Genomic DNA, 20,724 nt, shown 5'->3' on the forward strand with positions numbered 1-20,724 from the left:
AAGCTTATAATAGCTTGAACAGTTTGCTTAGGAGTGGGTCTAGCGGGAGAAAATGCTATATTGCAGACAGTGCCTCCATAGGCAGTGCTTTAAAATATTAGGTTAAGGGTACCAATATGTTATCCATGCCTTTTCGTTTGATTCAACACAAAAAACTTGGGGCAACCCGGGAGCAGAGAAGAGGCGCTGTCACAAACAGCAAACTAAAGTGCTGTGTCTCAAACCACACTCGTTGTATCTCAAAACTCACCCTTAAACTAGAACACAAAAACATTCTCTCTCTCCCATTGGCTGTTTCTAATTGTTGGGCTTGCAACTAGTCATTGGGAAGTGCACACTGCTTGACCAACTGTTAAGAATGCTACATTTACCATCAAGCATGCTACTAATGAAGGCTTAGTGACTGGCAAACAAAGAATTTGGTTTGTTAAGTAGTGCACACCACATGAGCACTTGGAATGAGAGTAACACGTCTAGTCGCCAATCCAATAGAAACTGATCCCAAAATTAGTAGCATGCGCTAGGTATAAAAGCAAACTGAATGACAAAGCTGCTTCCCTCTCAGACCCATCTCAGTGCTCATACTTTATTTCAAAAGTGTTCAGTAGGGCTCTGTGCAAGCCACTGTAGTTTAAACACCATGTCCTTATAGAGCTGGCTTATATGTTGGAATAGCAAAGCATCTTTCCCAAACATACCTACAGCAGTAGATTGTGTTTTTTATGGTTTGGTTTATCCCTGCAACTTAAGTATAATATAGGCTGGGTGTACAATCGATTCTGCACTGTCCTAATTTATGAGCATTAAAGACAGGGCTGAAGTTCTATTGGGTGCATTTTAGCACGATTCCCTCTTTTTACAGAGCTCAAGTGGCACTCAAGTAAAACATGCTAGCTCACCAACTGAGATCTGGGTTTCAAATCTCATTGGTGCTTTCAGCCACTCAGTCAAACTTGGATAAAATAAGGAGGGGTGCATTAGAAAGGTCTGTGTAAAGTCTGGTATGTGGACCAGAATGATCCACTGTTGGGAACACTAAATACATGAGCAGTCAAAAAATTGATTATTTACTACAACCCCAAATCAGAAAAAGTTGGGACAGTATGGAAAATGCAAATAAAATAAAAATGCAGTGTTCCTTACATTTACTTTGACTTTTATTTGATTGTAGACAGGATGAACCTGATATATTTTTTAATGTTTTATCTGCTCAACTTCATTTCATTTATTAATATTAATAAAAAAGTTGGGACGGGGCAATTTAGGGCTAGTAATGAGGTGAAAAAAACTAAATGATGTGATTCCAAACAGGTGACATCAGGTGAGTCTTTGATGAGCAAAGATGATCAGAGGATCTCCAATTTGTCCACAAATGTGTGAGAAAATGATTGAAATATTGAAAAACAATGTACCTCAAAGAAAGATTGGAAGGGATTTGCATATTTCCCCCTCTACTTTGCATAATATCATTAAACCATTCAAGGAATCAGAGGAATTTCAGTGTGTAAAGGCCAAAGGCGCAAGCTTAAGCTGACCGTGATCTTCGATCCCTCAGACGGCACTGCATCAAGAACCGCCACTCAACAATATCTGATATAACCACATGGGTGAGGGATTACTTTGGCAAACCTTTGTCAAGCTCTACAATACAGTTACTGCACAAATGCCACTTAAAACTTTACTGTGCAAAAAAGAAGACTTATGGTAATCATGTCCAGAAGCGGCGTTGACTTCTCGAGAACATTACAAAGTGGTAAATGCTTTACTGTCCCAACTTTTTTTGGAATATGTTGCAGACCTGAAATGCAGGAATGGAGGTATATTAATAAATGAAATAAAGTTGAGCAGATACAACATGAAATATCTCAAGTAAATGTAAGAAACTGTGTTTTTTTTTTATTATTTGCTTTTTCAATGCCGTCCCAACTTTTTCTGATTTGGGAGTGTACAATGTCTAAAATAATGATAGGTTCTTTAACAAATACCTACATTTTATTTTAATTTGTATTTACACTGTTTCATTTATCTATGAGCCTCATCCTGGACCAAATATTCGTCACTCTTGAGATGCAGATATCAGATTAATATTAATATTAATATTAAGTGATACTCTGAGCTTTTATGTTGAAATCTAATTTAAATGGGGAAAAGGGAATTAAAACATCCACAGCTAAGCTCACACATTCTGATTTACATTCAACTACAAACCACACCAAATCCTCCTCTGTTCTTTTAACTGTAAAGTCTAATAGACAATTCAGACAGGCATCAGTAACTCCCATGAGGACACGTGACAAAAATCCATTAACCTCCCAGTTCTAACACACTACATTTAGAGACAGTTTTGACTCGTTTTACAACCTGTCTGGCTCTGGCAGGGTTTGACTCAAAGCTGTCATTTTGTGATAAGGCCAAAGGGAGAAACCCAGCATTCCCCAAACAGGAATCAGCTCTGAATGAGAGACGGCTGTCAATCACAAACTCCCCTTTCCTGCCCTCATTCTCTCCCTGGACGATAAAGCCTTTGCTAAAGAGAATCCCCTCAACAGAGAATCCACTCCACAGCAACCGTCTCGCTACAGCGCATGTATGTAAGGAACGAGTAACAAAGGAAAGCAGGCGGTGATTCGTTCCCACAACGTTCTCTAAAGCTTTACTGCTTTCAGCTTCAGTCTCTGAAACAGCACCAGCCACTTCACCTATAGAAAGAAAGATTTTCATTCACAGAGCAGAGCAGGAGTGTGGTTTCTTTCTTCTGCACTGTGACGTGGAGGTTTAAACATTCCTAAAGCTTTGTTAACTCATATTTAATAACTACCTCCTGATCAGGCCCACATTGGGTTTAGACACCAACCAGAAATACCAGACCAGATCAACCAGATTACCATTTCTTTTTTAAATGCATTTTCTCCCCATTTTCCTCCCGATTTAGCTCACTCAATTTTGTCTTCCGCTGCTACCAGAGATACCAGATTGCATCCGAGGAGAGCACGTCGCTGTACACGCCTTTTCCGACACGTGCACAGCCCTCCTCTTCTCGCCCCTGCTTTTTGCACAGGCATCTCTTCCGCCAATCAGGGTCCTTACACAGCGTATGAAGACCCACCCACCCACACATAGTCCGGCCCCCACCCTGCAAATACGGTGGCCAATTAGTATCTGCTGCAGGCACTGCCAATTATGCCCGATAGATGGTGCCCAGCTGACCGGAGGCAACACCAAGTTTCAAACTGAGGAGTTTAGAAACTCGGTGCTGGTGTGCAAGCGGAATATCCCGCTGCGCCACCGGGCGCCAGATTAACAATTTTTAAAAAACGATCAATTTTTTGCATGTTTTTTGGGAGGTAAAAGAAACCTGAGTAGCCACCATGCACCCTGTCAGAGATCAGTCTTATTTCATCAATCCATTCATTCACTAATGAGGCCATTTGCACCTCTCAAAAACAAGCACAAATGATCCACTACAACTCAGATCATGAGAAAGCAGTTTAAAAAATAACTGATTTTATGTAACAGCATTTACAGGACAGTGTCTTTTCTGTGGCATTGCCTCTTTAATGGGATCATTACATTTAAAGCAATAAATTAGCACATTTTACACTAATAGAGCTTAGCATGGCTCTCTGTACGTGACAAGGCTTTGTGTGCCACACCAAAATTTCTAGATTGCAACATGCCATATTTTGAAGGAAGCTTGTGTCAGCCTTCCCCCCAAGACTGCCAGATTGTTAGCTGTCTTTTGACAGGTGAGAATTGGCTAAAATATTGAAACTGACAAAAAAAAGGGGGTTTGAATATACCAGATGAGTCAAAATTATGTTAACTCTTAAATTGCGGAAACCATTTATTCACAAAACATACTTCATATGTGTAAGATGATTTACAGGATAGTCTCAACCTGTTCGCCATCATGTTCAACACACAAAAACCAACAAGCAACAGTACCATTTAAAGCCCGGACACACAATTCACGGAAAATAGATCCATTAGTGTTAACATAATTTTGACCGGTATTTGCAGGTCTCTAGTTGAGACTTAAAATGCAGTTAAAATGATGTTTTTATTGTGCAATACGCACATTCAGTACCTCAATCCTCACTATGGAAAAATGTATATTAAATGACACCAAAGCACCAGTTTTGGTGAAGACTGATGCCAGACTTTACTACCCAGCATCAACAGCAGCAGCATCACTTGACTCTCTGCTGACAGGCAGCAATGCTGCACAAAACTAGCACTGCACTTACTGTCCCACTTCAGTGAGCAGGAGAAAATTAAAATCAGGACCCCCTGTCTATGTTAGATATTCCCATCAGAAGTCAAAGGCTCTGCACATCCCAGCACAATCACAAGCTGAATATGTGCTATATGGCCCATCCAAATTATTACTAAGTATTTTAGCCACACCTACTTTTTTTTCCCAATCTAGTCGTTTTTAATTCGCAATTGTGAATACGTGGCCGCTTGCACAACCCTGATCTGATAAAAGAAAGCCAGACCACCACATGCCCGATCCGACACATACAATCTGCAACCGCTTCTAATCGCCTGCCAGTGTTGGGTTCCCACACTGAGCCACGCTAAGCTTTTTGTGACCCAAAAATCGTGCAGTCCTGGAGATCGCATAATCACAGGAGCAGCAGGTAGAGACCCTGCCCAACCTTCTTTCCCTCAAACACAGCCAAAGTAATTGTGTGGCCCAGCCAGGTTGGTGGCTAAGTAGTGGTGTACTGGAATGCTTGTACTGGAATGCTTGACTGGAATGTACTGGAATGCTTGGAATGGTGTACTGGAATGCTTGACCACTGCACTACCCGATACTATACTATTATGGCAACAGTATGGCTATTTTATGTCCTGCCTGACTGTGCCCCTGTACACAAAGCAAGGTCACGAAATACACACTATGAAGACCCTGGTGTGGAAAAACTGTAGCAGCCCCAACCTTAACTGGAGTATAAAAGAAAAGAGGAGGGTGGAATACCTGTTTCATCTCACAATTTCTCTGTGTACCATCATTCTGAGCGGCTGTGCCATGAGAGTTATGGTCCAGATTTGGAGATAAATCCATAATAATGTGCTGACTGAGACACATTTGGATTCCTCCCTCATTGCCTTCATTAGCTGTAAATTCACTGTCTGCTAGAAGCTAAATTAAACCTTTCAGGCACACTTACGCTAGCCGCGAACATAATCTGTCAGTGTAAGAGAGGTTTAAACGAAATGCTAGAACCAGAGAAGTGTAAACACAGTAACATCAGGTAAACCATACACAGCATCTTTACATTTCCAGCATTTAGCAGACCCTTTTATCCAAAGCAACTTACAATTATGAATGAATACAATTTTGAACAAGTAAGGGTTAAGGACCTTGCTCAAAGGTCCAATGGTGGCAACTTGGTGGTGGTGAGGCTTGAACCAAAAACCTTCCGATTACTAATCCAGTAGCTTAACTGCTTACCTACCACTGCCCAACATCCAAACCATATACATTACCATGGAATTGGTTACTATTTGCTTTTATAACAACTCCCACCCATCTAGAAGGGCTTTTTATTAGATTTAGAATTATTTTAATTTAGCCATAATTAAATCAGATGTTGGGCATTAGCTTTCAGTCAGTGTTCTGTTTGAACCTAAAGATGTTGGTTGCATTTAGATTATGGCTCTGCACACTGGAATGCCAGTGTATGCTGTAGGGCTCAAACCAAAAACAGCCAAATTCGATTGAAATGGGATGTCCAGTATGGACAGACCATGCCCAGGTGTCCAAAAACCATTGGCAATATAGTGTATGGCATTGCAAAATGACTACATCCCGATTTCATCAGAAAAGAAACTGGTAAAAACTACAAAAATACATAAAAATGGCACAAGACCCAGAGAGGGCATTCACCCAGACACAGAGCTCAGAGACGGTAGAGCAAAGCCACTTTGGGAACACACTCAACATTGTTTAAAAGTCAACGGAGCGAGTCCTCTCATTAAAGATTGGATCTCCATGTCCTGCTCCGAGCTGCCCCGTGGGCTTCTGGGTATTTTTTTTCCTAGGCCGCCTGAGATCTCTGGGGGGAACAAGGAAATTCAATCCATGCTAACAAGGCCATCAGAAAGCACAACTGGTAGGATGTAAGAACGTTCCATTGGGAAATTTCCACAGCATGTCCGCTGCATGAGTTGTAATTGTTAAAATAAGATTGCACAGGTCAAACTGTTGTTACTTAAATCCAAATTTGTTCCAGCTGGCAGAATAACGGGTTGTTTTTAGCAATATCTGGATGGTAGTTGATGAGGAACTAGAATTAATGGGGCATATGTGTATCAGGATTTTTACTGTGATCACCAGCAGCTTCTTTAAAAATGAACGAACATTTTGGTATAAACTTCTAAACTTTTAAATGTCTAATTATGTTTATCATTATTCATTGTAAATTACATGCTGCCAATACAGGATTTTCATTAAACTCAATTGAGAACATATGAAATTAACTAGTGTATTATACATGTTCTACTATGTCGTGTTAAACACTATCTAGTAGGAATGTAACAATGCACCACAAGACAGTTAAAAATCGATTCACATGTGTAACAATTCAAATCAGTTTACATGTACCTGTATAATGAATTAATATTCACTTTAAACAGCAGGACACTGGCGCTATTCACCTCGCCTGGTTGACGTCACTACAGGGTTGCCAGGTTCTGAATTTTCCAGCCAAATTTATTTATGTGAGGATACTTTCTTTATTTGTACTATTCATTTATTTATTTAATGTGGGATTTGTTTTAAATTTTCGTTTCAGTTTTTTTTTTACACAAAAAGGGAAATGTGCAGCATTGTTTTGCATAGTTTGTACCTACCTCAGAAATAAAAAGGGCATTCATTATTTAGATAATCAAAATATAAGCATAAATACAGTATTTTATTTATTTTTTATTTTAAAGAGAAATAATAAAGTGAAACTTTGCCATAATTTGTCTTCATTTTGTTTAAAAAATAAAAAAAATAAAAATAAAAAAATCGGGGAAAAAACGTATACCCTGTTACAGCCCTACTATCTAGAGAACAAATGTAACAAATGGTAAGCCATGTGGGTATAATCCTGCAGTGTTTAGACATATTCCAAGAGCCACAAAAATGCCAAAAGGCTGCCATGTAAAACAGAACCCCCTGCTCCTAGGTTGGCACCTTAAAGCTTGACTTACATTCGTTGCTGAATACTAATCAGGGAAAAGTCCTTGTAAAAGACAGATCTTTATTTACTTAGAACAAAGACCACAGTGATCATGGGTCACAGGTATCATGCAGATGCCATGTAAAACATACTTCTGGTCACTCAGACAGCACTACATAGAAAATCTGCATGCTTGTAAAATATAAATATAACCACATGGGCTTGGGAATACTTCTAAAAAAAAAACATGTTAAGACTCATAAACATACCCTCATACTCTCACTCAAGCCGCTCAGGTGGCGCATCGGTAAAACACGCTAGCACACCAGAGCTGGGATTTCGAATACATCGTATCAAATCTCAGCTCTGCCATCCGGCTGGGCTGGGTGGCTACATGAACAACGATTGGCTGTTGTTCACAGGGTGGGACAAGCCGGACCAGGGTTCCTCATAACTGGTGCAATTACGACCTCTGCTGGCTGATTGGTGCCTGTGCACAGTCGGGGAATAATGCTGGTCAGGGTGTGGCTCTCCGTACACAAATCTGATCCGCATATGAACTCGCCTCATGTAGGTTGATAAGATGCAGTCGGTACTGCACATGTCGGAGGAGGTGTGTGTCAGTCACAAGGTTCAGTCAGCAGTGGAGGGTTGTATCGGTAGAGGTGAAGCGTAACGCAATCAGGGTAACTGGATACAACTAGATTAGGAAAGAAAATTGGAGAAAAAAAGGGTTTGCAAATAATTGATGTTATTATTTACGTTTAACTTACTATCCTAATAATATAATGATTTAAATATAAGTATAATTTTAATATAAGCATGTATTAAATATTAAATAAAATCAAGAGGGGTGGAATACATGTGTTCCCCTCACCTTATATATTGTTACTGTATGATTTGAAAAAGAAAACGTAAAAGGTCTTTGGATTTAAAAAAAATAAAAGAAATACTAGTAATCTGAAAACTGCAAGATGCTGCCATTAAAATAAGAACCGACCGGTGCTTAAGCTGTAATTGCACAGCATTAGTATTTAATTGGACGCTGGGGTATATCCGTCCTTCAAGATTGAATTGGCCATGTAGGTGTTCTCTCTTTCTCTCTCTGCTTAAGAAAATTTGATCACCATCACCTACAACATGCTCACTTTTCAGTGTGTATCAAAAAATTCTGAAGTACCGTTCTGAAGCTATTACAGCACAATGGATGCTCTAAAATAGTCCTTTAATCATTCAGTCAGTACGGGTCATATCACTTAATCTTCATACACTCAGCTCTGACACACTGTTAGAGACTCAAAAGTAATGCTCAGCTCTGCTAAAGAATAAATGAACAACAGCAAAACAACTACAGGAACAGCTGAAGTCAAAGGTTTACACACAAGGTTGGTGTGTTAGTGACCATGACATGGTTAACTTATACATATGTTGTTGTTTTTTCAAAGACATACATTTTTCATAGACATACAGTTTTTTTATGTAAAGCTCACATGACTGGGCGCCCTCTAGCAGGCTCAACTGGCCTTCTGTCTGCTGGGTGGGAAAGACCGGACTAAGGGGTGGGGTAATCAACACCGTGTAAGGACCTCGGTTGCCCAGGGTGCCTGAACAGAAAGTGTAGCAGCACAGAGATAGGGGCATGGCTCTCCGTACGTGCCGACCTCACATGCAAATCCACCAAAGTATGGAAGTATGGGACTGCGCAAACATTGTAGGGAGTGTGTGTGTCAAGCGAACATACACCCTCCTTGGATGCTGTCATGGTCCCCAGCAGAGGATTACGCTAAACTGAGAGAAAAGCTCACATGACTGTGGACAGTGACACTCGTACACCCAAGCCCTGCATGGTCGATGGAACAGCTACATACCTTTACAAGCTTGTTTTTGAATAAAAATGAAAGTGTTTGCTGATGTGATCAATAATACTGGGATGATACAAACAGCACTGTTTATGTAGATAAGAGATTCAGCAGTTCTGTATGAATTACTGTTAACAGGACGGGTGTTTCAGTCCGTGATGCAGCGCGTAAATATTGGATATTGTTTTCAATTTGCTTGTTAAAAGTTAAACATACAATGATTTAAAATGCAGATAATAACAGATACCATTAGAAATGCTCAAGAACTGTCCAATCAAACATCAGCAAACAATTTCTGATTATGCACCGAGCCCAGCAGTTTACCGATCATGACGGAACGTCAATACTGCATGTAATTCCCATCCAACTGATTATAATCAATTCCTCAGTTATTTAATCTCTCTACAAACACAAGTGCATCTCAAGTGCAGGATTTTTAACTGACTTTTCTAGTCATGCATTCCATTACAGCGGCTTTGGTAAGCATACAGTACTGAATTATTCTCCCGCTCATCCAGAACGTTCATCCATTTTAATTAGTTTTAAATCACTCTCTTTCTTAGTAATACTTATACAGCACATTATAGTTGGGACAGCAAGAAAAAAGTAAATAAAAGCATCTGACAATGATTTGCAATCCTTTTAGACCTGGCATTTAATTGAAAAATATTTACACCGATCAGCCATAACATTAAAACCCTTGTTTCTACAATCATTGTCCATGTTTTCCGCTCCACTTACCATATAGAAACACTTTGTAGTTCTACAATTACTGAATGTAGTTCATCTGTTTCTCTGCATGCTTTGTTAGCCTCCTTTCATGCTGTTCTTCAATGGTCAGGACCCCCACAGGACCACCACAGAGTGGGTATTATTTACGTGGTGGGTCATTCTCAGCACTGCAGTGACACTGATATGGTGGTGGTGTGTTAGTGTGTGTTGTGCTGGTATGAGTGGATCAGACACAGCAGCACCTCACTGTTACTGCTGGACTGAGAATAGTTCACCAACCAAAAATATCCGGCCAACAGCACCCCGTGGGCAGCCTCCTGTGACAACTGATGAAGGTCTAGAAGATGACCAACTCAAACAGCAGCAATAGATGAGCGATCGTCTCTAATTTTACATCTTCAAGGTGGACCAACTAGGTAGGAGTGTCTAATAGAGTGGACAGTGAGTGGACACGGTATTTAAAAACTCCAGCAGCACTGCTGTGTCTGATCCACTCATACCAGCACAACGCACACTAACACACCACCACCATGTCATTGTGACTGCAGTGCTGAGAATGATTCACCACCCAAATAATACCTGCTCTATAGTGGTACTTTGGGGGTCCTGATCATTAAAGAACAGGGCGAAAGCAGGCTAAAAAAAAGTATGTAGAGAAACAGATGGACAACAGTCAGTAATTGTAGAACTACAATGTGCTTCTATATGATAAGTGGAGCTGATAAAATGGACAGTGAGTGTAGAAACAAGAAGGTGGTTTTATTGTTATGGCTGATCAGTGTATATAAAAAAAATTCAGATAACCCGCCTCCCAATAACTGACAGTAGGTGAACTGACTCTAATACATTGTTCCTAGGCCTGTGTGAGTGAGTGAATGTGTTGCCTGTGATGGACAGACACCCTGTCCAGTGTGTATTACTGCATTTCACTTGGTATTTCTGGTCCATATTTAACATATTTAAAGCAACCAAACCCAACTTAATCTTGAAATAGATCATGACTGATACTAAAGTCAAGTGGTTATATATCCACCTGAAGCAAATACATTTTAATTTGCCCCTTAGTTTGAACAATGCTCAGTGACTCACACACAATCTGATTTATGAATCAGATTTATAACCCACACACCGTTGCTTTATGGAGTAAAATAAAAGCTGAAGGTTTCCATCTCCTAATAAACTATATTATATGAATCAGAGTACTTTTTATTGTCATTGTACATGAACAGTGGACACATTCACGACTAGCCATCTGATCTTGGAGACCAGTCGACCTTTTTCCAGATCTCCAGTATCCAGTTCTAATGCCAGTGTGCCCATTGTAGGTGCTTTCAACATAGGACAAGAATTAGCATGGGCACTCTGACTGACCCGCGAGTATGCCACCCTATTCATAGACGGGTTTGATGCACTGTGAGTTGTGACACATTCACCTCATTATTTGAGCCACAGTAGCTCCTCTGTTGGTCCATACCAGACAACGCGGCTTTCATGGCTTCTAGCACCAATGAGTCCAACAACTTGTTTGTGGTTTTTGGTTTGTCCCCTCTCAGACTACTGCTGGTGGGTACTCACCGCAGCTGCCTGTGAGCAACACTTGCTGTTTCAGAGATACTTTAACTCAGTGGTCTGGGTATAACAATCTGCTTTTTTGTTAAAGTCACTCAGGTCTTTTTTGGAGAGAGGGGGGTGAACCTAACGTTTTGGCACATAAGTGTACATACATACATACCACACACCCGTTACACAACAGCAGCAAAGTACTTTCAGTGAAAGGTTCTGCCAACTTTGCCGCAACAAAGAGCACTATAGGAAGTCATTTCTGCCCACAGCTGTGGCAACCTATAATGACTCCCACTGGTGCAAGAGAAGGACGCAGAACGTATAGTACCCGCAAAAGACAATAAACCTTGGAAATGGTACTACTTGATTCTCAATTTGCACAAGATACTGTTTTGTATTTGCACAGCTTTAATTGCACACAAAGTCTATAACTGCACCTTTTAGGCTTACCCCCCCCCCCCCCCCCCCCTTTAATTTTTGTTCTGTTAGATGTTGTATATTCTTATTTTTTTATATTATTATATTTTTAACAATTTTTTTTGTTTTTATATCTTACTTGTATTACATTTCTGTCTTAAACTTTTTTTTATCCTTTCCTGTACTACATTGTAATGTCATTGTTTAATGTTTGTGACAAATGTAAATTTTATCTGCTGTAACACCGCAATTTCCCTTCAGGAATCAATAAAGTAATCAACCAATCAATACAAAATATAGATGCCTTTATCCATCTTTTTTTTTTTGGGGGGGGGCAACAGTAGTGATTGCGTTGTGTGTATTGTGACGTGATGAGCAGCTGAAACGATGCAAAAACGACTGTGAACCACTAAAATATTAGATGTGTTATGTCTATCCTGATATGTTCTGGACACTCAGAGACTAATGCTTGTCTGGATCAGAATCTTAGCTCTTAGGTAAATCTATTCTTTAGCCTTGATGTTCAAGCATAGATGATCCTATATACACCTCCCTGATGGTAGGAGATCAAACAGCTTATTGAGTAGGTGATATGAATACTTAAAGATGTAGATAGTCTTCTATGGATACCTTGTTTTGTAGGAGACAAAGCAAGGGCATTGTTTATACTTCTTTGAAGGGGCAGCACGGTGGCTAATTGGGTAGCACTGTCGCCTCACAGCAAGAAGGTCCTGGGTTCGATCCCCAGGTGGGGCTGTCTGGGTCCTTTCTGTGTGGAGTTTGCATGTTTTCCCATGTCTGCGTGGGTTTACTCCGGGTGCTCCGGTTTCCTCCCACAGTCCAAAGACATGCAAGTGAGGTAAATTGGAGATACAAAATTGTCCATGACTGTGTCTGATATAACCGTGTGAACTGAAGAACCTTGTGTAATGAGTAACTACCGTTCCTGTTCATGAATGTAACCAAAGTGTAAAACAAAATCCTAATAAACAAACAAACTCCTTTGAAGGGCTATCCATTCTGTTACTGTACAACTGTACTGTGTTTTCCTGAGTATTCTCAGATAGTTCAGTGTTTGCTGCACTGTCTTCACAACCTGGGTTGTGTTGGCTGTCCATGTCAAATTCTCAGAGATATTTCCACCTAACAGCAAAAATTGGACACCCTTTCCACAAGACTCCTCGGTCTTGGTAATGTGCAGGGTTAGATTGTTCTGTGAGCACCACCTCACACAGTTCTGTACAGTCTTCCCTGTATGTTCTATGAAGCAATCTTACACATAATAAAAAATCTAGCAGCTACAAATATAATTCTTCTGAACGAGTATATTTCAGCCGGATTTCATTCGTGTGTCGTGTTCAGAGCCGAGTACAGTGAGAAACCTCAGAGCTCATCCATCAGTTTGTGGCTTCCTCAAACAGCTCTGTTCCATTCCATTTAATCAGCCCCTGTCTTAATAGAGTGATTCATATCGCTATATAAATTATTTAGGTTCTGTAAGGAATGAGAGCAGTGAGGGTACTGCTAGAATATGACGGATCTTTCAGAAGGAAAAAAAGGAGGACAAATCTACTCAGTCAAATTAAAAAAGAACAGTGTGTGCCAATCCAAATTAAATTAGCTAACTGGATTAATATGGGCAGTTCTGCATAATGTATCTTTTATTTAATTATGCCAAGTGCTTTTAGTGAAAAAAAAGGTTTTGTAATATTTCAGTGTTTACATCAGGACTCCAACCAGAGTGTGAATTATACAGTAATATTAGGGGGATGGGGAAGGGGGGAAAGTTTCCATCCAATATTCATGAGTGGAAGAATTTGATTCCGGACGATTTCAGACACCCTTAAAATGTACTATACCATTTCTCATCTGCCTGCCTTCACTTCCATTACTGCTTGCGTCTTTATTAAAGTTGCAGTTGCACAAGCTAAAGAAAGCGCTGTATGTTAATGTAAGTCACTATCGAGCTTTTTTAATACACTTTATTGCTTACTGAGTTCCTGAATTAGATTGTGTCGACTGCATATTGTTGAATGCTAACATCAGCTAGATTCTAAGTTTTGCCGAAGGTTACAGTTTACCTTTTTTTTTGGTTGGTCCAGGTATTAATTAGGAGGATCAGACACCCCAACCACCCCCCATTATTTAAACCACAGTTCCAACAACTCAATTATTTAATTGTAATAAAAAATTATCAGTGAATAATGACATCCATATTAGAGGTAATAATAATTAAGCTGTTAACCAATAACCAACTAAAAAAGTCATTGTTCAATTAATGCTGACAGTAAAAACATCATATGCACATCATCAAATGATCTGCAATTTATGCCACAGTAGCTCTTCTGTTGTTCTGTACCCAGTCGTCTGGCCTTAACAATTTTGCCCTATTAAAGTCACTCAGGTCAATCATACCTGCACATTTTGGGGGGTGGTCCTAATGTTTTGGCACAACACATGGTGTAAAGTGCAGTAGTATGAGGTGTGGACAACTGTATCAGCATCCAATGCACTTTTTACAATAAACCATAAACTAAAGACTTTTAGTTATTTGTTTAAAAAAAAAACCTTGTCAAAACCTTGTGCTAGCGGGATATTCTGCCAGCACACCAGTGCTGAGATTCTAAACTCCTCGGTTCGAAACTCGGTGTTGCCATCAGTCGGCTGGGCACCATCTAGCGGGCATAATTGGCAGTGCCTGCAGCAGACACGGTTCTGCTAGGGCGAGATGACCAGACTATGGTGGGGTCTCTAAACGCTGTGTATGGACCCTGATTGGCAGATAGAGAGGTGCCTGTGCAGAGTGTATAGGAGGAAAAGGGTTCCGCAAAGGGCTGCGCGTGGGTTGGAGGAGGCGTGAGCAGCAATATACCCACCTCGACTGCATGCAGGGATCCCCCAGCAGCGGAAGACAAATTGACTACACTAAATTGGAAGAAAATGCATAAATAAAATAGGGAGAAAAAAACATTATCAAAATATTCAACAAGGCGTCTATGCTCGATAACAGCACAGGTTAAAAAAATGAAAAAGCAAATTAAATTATTTTAAATTAAATTAAAAATGCTGCTTTGTTTCAATGCAAATCAGTCAAGTTCATTCAATTTTGTGGGATTCTCTTAACTAAACAGTACCAATACAAAAAGAGCCAAAAATACAGATCAGAAAAAAAAGAGCTGGTTTAGTGCACTCTAACAAAGCTGTACTGCTCTCATCAGCAAATTACAGAACAGAAAAGCAGCAGGTCTAAAGCTATGAAATCAGCTGTATATGAGGTTTCCCACTTTGTTAAGCACTCAGTGAATTCAGACTGCTTCCTACTGCAGTTTGTACAGAGGCGAGCTGAATTCAGTGCACCTGCGCTGCATCCCCTCCCTCCAACATCTCACACGCCATTACATGATGCACGCAATTACCACCAGCTCCAGCCTTTCATCTCGTACCACCCGGCGTGCAACAGAGAGAGCTGCTTCTACGTACTACTGCGGTTCAGTTCAATACTGAAAAGATTTCTGACCACATCCATTTACAATCACTGCGTCTGTCAGAAGCACAAAAGATGAGTCTTAAATCTTGAAATAGTTCTGCATCAATGCACAGATCTCCAAAAGGAGTGTAAGAGACCGCTCTGAGAGAAATAACTGCAAGCATCTCACAGAAAAACTATTCTGATTTGCAGACATGCTCTGGTCGCTCGCTCTCCTAACTTTTAGGAGATTCATTTGCCTTTATGGAAACAAGGCTGAGTCCCAATCCACATGCCAAACACTCTAAAGTGTCACTACAATAGTAATTACTAAAGTAAAATCTGTTTTTAGTAATGTAGTACATCATTTGGGACACAGCACATGTTATTTATTAATATACAACTGTTCTAAGAATAAAATTCTTCATTGTTTGTCAACATGATTATCTCACACCACTCTTATTTGTTATTAATTTTATCTAGATTGTTAAGGTTAGCTGGTTAGCAGTATGAGCTTCGCTAAATGCTAGCTGACATGATATAGCTGACAATGTGCTAGGAAGAAGCTCTTCATATCTTTCAGAAGAAATCAACAAGAAATTAATTATTAGGGATGTAGCGATGCACCACAAGACAGTTAAAAATCGGTGCACATATGCCACGATTTGAATCGATTATTCATTTAAGATGAATCGATATTCACTTTAAACAGCAGAGGGCACTGGTGCTATATTTTTTTTCCACACAAAAAGTGAAACCAGCATTGTTTTGCACAAGTCTGTCCATGTTGGATGTACTTATAACTGGAAAGATTATAGTGTCTTATCAACAAACACAGCTTAACACAGTTTAAATAAACAAGTCTCGGGGCGCCCAGGTGGCGCAGCGGGATATTCCGCTTGCACACCAGCACCGAGTTTCTGAACTCCCCAGTTCAAAACTCGGTGTTGCCACGGTCGGCTGGGCGCCATCTAGCCGGCATAATTGGCAGTGCCTGCAGCAGATACTAATTGGCCACCATATCTGCAGGGTGGAGGCCGGACTATGTGTGGGTGGGTGGGTCTTCATACGCTGTGTAAGGACCCTGATTGGAGGAAGAGACGCCTGTGCAGAATGCAGGGGCGAGAAGAGGAGGGCTGGAAGACAAAATTGAGTGTGCTAAATCGGGAGGAAAATGGGGAGAAAATGCATTAAAAAAATAAATAAATAATTTTTAAAAAAATAAACAAGTCTCACATGCTTTATTAATAAAAATAATAATAATGTGGCAGTAATGTAGAACATTCAAATGAAAAACCAGTTCAGTAGTCAGAAAGTAGATTTCATTACAAGCTTTAACTAAACTTAAATAAAAAAGAAAATGCAGTCTGTATCTTAAAGCTCTTACTGGCAATAGTAGTGTAGTTAATATCAGAGCAGATGTCTTTTTTTATGGATTTAAACAGGGATCATTATCACGTCCGAACCCACAGTCACACATTGCTCTCTATTATTTACCATCTCTGTGCAGGCACCTTCAACCAGCCAATAAAGGCAGCAAGTGCAGCAATAATAAGGAATCCCTTTAACCACCAACACTCAAGAGTTTTACTTTTAATTTTGCACTAAGAAGATGATAGTTTGCACCAAATTAAAATGCTTAGCTATGAATACCTATTTGTGAATGTGTGACAGAATATGGCTAGAATTATGTGGACACCAGGCCATGAACTAGCTGGTCTTCAGATTTCAAAACAATGATCATTCCAGGTCAGACAGGACACATTCCATTTTTCTGGAAGGGCTTTTTACAAGATTTAAGTTTGTCTATGAGAATTTGTGTATATCCGTTGACGATGTTTAGCAGATGCTTTAATCCAGAACAACTTAAACTTTGTGAATGAAAGCAATCAAAGCAATCCATGGTTAAGAACCTTGCTCGAGGGTCCAACAGTGGTGGGGTTTGAACCAGCGAGACTCCGATCACTGGCATATTCAGTCCAAAAACACAGTGATACTAAAGTAGAGAAATGGCTCCCAAACATCCCACCAAATTCATCAAGCCCTGTCATTTCTGGACCTTGCTTTGTGCGCAGGGGTAAAGTCATGCTGATACAGAAAGGGTTTTCCTCAAACTGTCACCACAAATTTGGCGGTGTATAATGTAATTGGGTAAATTGTTTTATACACCTGTTAGTGATGGGTGCGTCTGAAACACCGGAACCAAATAATTAGGACTGATGTTTACATACTTTTGGCAATATTAAGCACACGCCTGTTCTGCCATAACTGTTGCTTGTAAGACAATTTATTTATTAGGATTTTAAAGTCATGTTTTACACTTCACAGTCCACAAGTTTAATGTCAATCACAGTCATGGACAATTTTGTATCTCAAATTCACCTCACTTGCACGTCTTTGGACTGTGGGAGGAAACCGGAGCTGCTGGAGGAAACCCACGCAGACACGGGGAGAACATGCAAACTCCACACAGAAAGGACCCGAACTGCTCTGCCTGTGGATCGAACCCAGTGCTACCCACTGAGCCGCCCTGTAAAACAATAACTGTACTTTCCAAAAGAACAATGTTTGTAGGATAACGGTGTGAGCGCTGGATGGTCGGTGCACGCGCAAAATCTGCACAAAATTGGTGCGCGCGAACGTTTGCACATCCTGAAGGGTTTTCCTCGCAAAATAAAAAAAACTCAATTGCACAAATTCTAAATGCACATAAAATTAATGATGCATTCATTTATGAATTCATACACCAAGTTGCAAACGTGTTTCGCAGGAAGAAAACAGACCCGTTTTAAATAAACCAGTAAGCACGAGCTCGCACGAGCCTGCACCTACAAATGCAAATTCTACAAATTCTGCATTTTCAGCGCAAAAACACGAATTTAAACATCACTTCAAAACATGAGCACATGGTGTTCTAGTCCATGCACAAAAAGGTGTGTGTCCACAAGTTTACACTCGTGTTCAACGTTGCACCGAGTGTAAAAAGTCCCGTTAGCAGAACACCAACATGCACACGCAAAATGCCTGTATGAGCAATACTGCAAACTGGTAACCAGCACTTACCCAGTTTATCTCGGGACTCCTCCAGTTTGCGGATCTGGTTCTCGATGAAGAGCATGGCCAGAGCAAAACCCAGCAGCCCCAGCAGCTGAAACTTGGGTGGTATCATGATCCTCAGGAGCCCCATTAAATCACACTAGATGAGGAAGAGGAGGATGAAGATGATCTATCTGCATGCCATGCCACAAATGCAGGATCAGAAACGGGGACCAGTTACACGCACAAACCGGACTGGTTCTGACTGCAGGTCGTGTTCCTCAGTATTTCCAGTTGCAGTGCATGTCAGCGGTGCATGTGCTGCATCAGTGAGCTGTGCCAGGCTGAGCGGGTTGGTACTCAGGTGCGAGGGTTAGTGCCACACATGAGATGCTCCAGTGTGTGTGTGTGTGTGTGTGTGTGTGTGTGTGTGTGTGTGTGTGTGTGTGTGTGTGTGTGCGTGTGCGTGTGTGTGTGTGTGCGCGCAGGTTTCCACTGGATTAGTGTGTTTATTACTCGCTTTAACAGTCTGTGAGGTCTGGAGAAGATCTAGCACACATACTGCCATCTACAGTACAGGAGCACACGGAAAAGAACTGGAATACAGTAGTAGACCCTTGACTTCTTAGGTCAAAATGTTCGTTAGTTAAACCTATTTTTCCCATAAGAAATAATGAAAAATAGAATTAATCCGTGCCAGACCTCCCAAATCACCCCCTTACCTAACCTTTCTAATGTCTTAAATGGTCTTTTTTTGTTATAAATACAAGTATATTCTACCTTAAATCTTAAATTATAGAATAGACATTTACATTTACATTTTTACATTTTCTGCATTTAGCAGACGCTCTTATCCAGAGCCACTTACAGAAGTGCTTCCATAGTAAACATTTCATTTCTCAAGTTTTAGTAAACAGTTGAAGAACACAAATCTGCTGAAACCTGTTAGAACCAAAGTGGGGGGTTTTTTTGTTTGTTTTTGGGGTTTTTTTTGGAAATGGAAAAAGAAATTTAGTAAATAAGTACAAGTCAGCTTAAGCGCTTAGTAAAAAGGTGATGAAGGTTTTTAATTGTTTTTTAAAGACAGCAAGAGACTCAGATGTTCGGACAGACAGAGGAAGTTCATTCCACCACTTGGGTGCCAGTACAGAGAAGAGCCTTGATGCTCGTCTTCCTTTAGTCCTGGGTGGAGGCTCAAGTCGAGCGAGACTAGTGGCTCGGAGGTTGCGTGGTACAGAGCGGGGTTTGATTAGACCGCAAAGGTAGCTTGGGGCTGGTCCATTTTTGGCTTTGTAGGCGAGCATCAGGGTTTTAAACTGAATGTGTGCAGCTACATGAAGCCAGTGAAGAGAACGCAGCAGTGGGGTGATGTGGCAGCAGTGGGGTGATGTGGCAGTGTTTGGGTTGGTTAAAAACCAGACGGGCAGCTGCATTTTGAATGAGCTGCAAGGGTTTAATAGTGGACATGGGAGCTCCTGCCAGGAGGGAGTTGCAGTAGTCCAACCGTGAGATTACAAGTGATTGGACCAGAATTCCTGTAATAAACAATAATAAATAACAATACACAGTAGTACTGCACTGTACATAAAACACACCACATTTCAGTACAGTACGTTGCTGTACCATACACCATAATACATTTCCTTCTTTTTATATTAAATGTATCTACCTGAAACAACAATAACTCTCATATTTCTCTATTATTTCCTTCTTTATTTCAATAGTGTTGTATTTTGTAGGTGTAATTGCACGAAAGAAAGAATACTTTACTGAGCCAAATTCCTTCTTCTCTCTCACTCACTGTCCCCTCTGTCTGATACACAGTGACAGCTACTGGCAGGAGTAATTATACAACACAACAAATAGTGATTTTTTTTTTTCATTTTTTCAGCACTACGCTTCGTCTGCACATTCTTTGGGGACATTTTAATATTGAATTTTACAAAATATAAAGAAAACACCGGAAAAACACCATACGCTGTCCGAATGTTTGCTCACTGTATATACATATACAGTATATATACAGTGTATCACAAAAGTGAGTACACCCCTCACATTTCTGCAAATATTTCATTATATCTTTTCATGGGACAACACTATAGACATGAAACTTGGATATAACTTAGAGTAGTCAGTGTACAACTTGTATAGCAGTGTAGATTTACTGTCTTCTGAAAATAACTCAACACACAGCCATTAATGTCTAAATAGCTGGCAACATAAGTGAGTACACCCCACAGTGAACATGTCCAAATTGTGCCCAAATGTGTCGTTGTCCCTCCCTGGTGTCATGTATCAAGGTCCCAGGTGTAAATGGGGAGCGGGGCTGTTAAATTTGGTGTTTTGGGTACAATTCTCTCATACTGGCCACTGGATATTCAACATGGCACCTCATGGCAAAGAACTCTCTGAGGATGTGAGAAATAGAATTGTTGCTCTCCACAAAGATGGCCTGGGCTATAAGAAGATTGCTAAC

General features: G+C 40.4%; 1 protein-coding gene across 1 annotated transcript in view; it reads right to left on the reverse strand.

The window, feature by feature from the left end:
- Positions 1-18,722, reverse strand: part of hs2st1b (heparan sulfate 2-O-sulfotransferase 1b) — a 76,982-nt gene extending 58,260 nt beyond the window's left edge. The window contains exon 1 of the mRNA XM_062996546.1: positions 18,276-18,722. Coding sequence (XP_062852616.1) covers positions 18,276-18,399 — 124 coding nt within the window. The 5' untranslated portion in view covers positions 18,400-18,722. The remainder of the gene's footprint in view (positions 1-18,275) is intronic.
- Positions 18,723-20,724: the final 2,002 nt, after the last annotated feature.

Source organism: Trichomycterus rosablanca, chromosome 6, assembly GCF_030014385.1.
Source record: "Trichomycterus rosablanca isolate fTriRos1 chromosome 6, fTriRos1.hap1, whole genome shotgun sequence".
Lineage (NCBI taxonomy): Eukaryota > Metazoa > Chordata > Actinopteri > Siluriformes > Trichomycteridae > Trichomycterus > Trichomycterus rosablanca.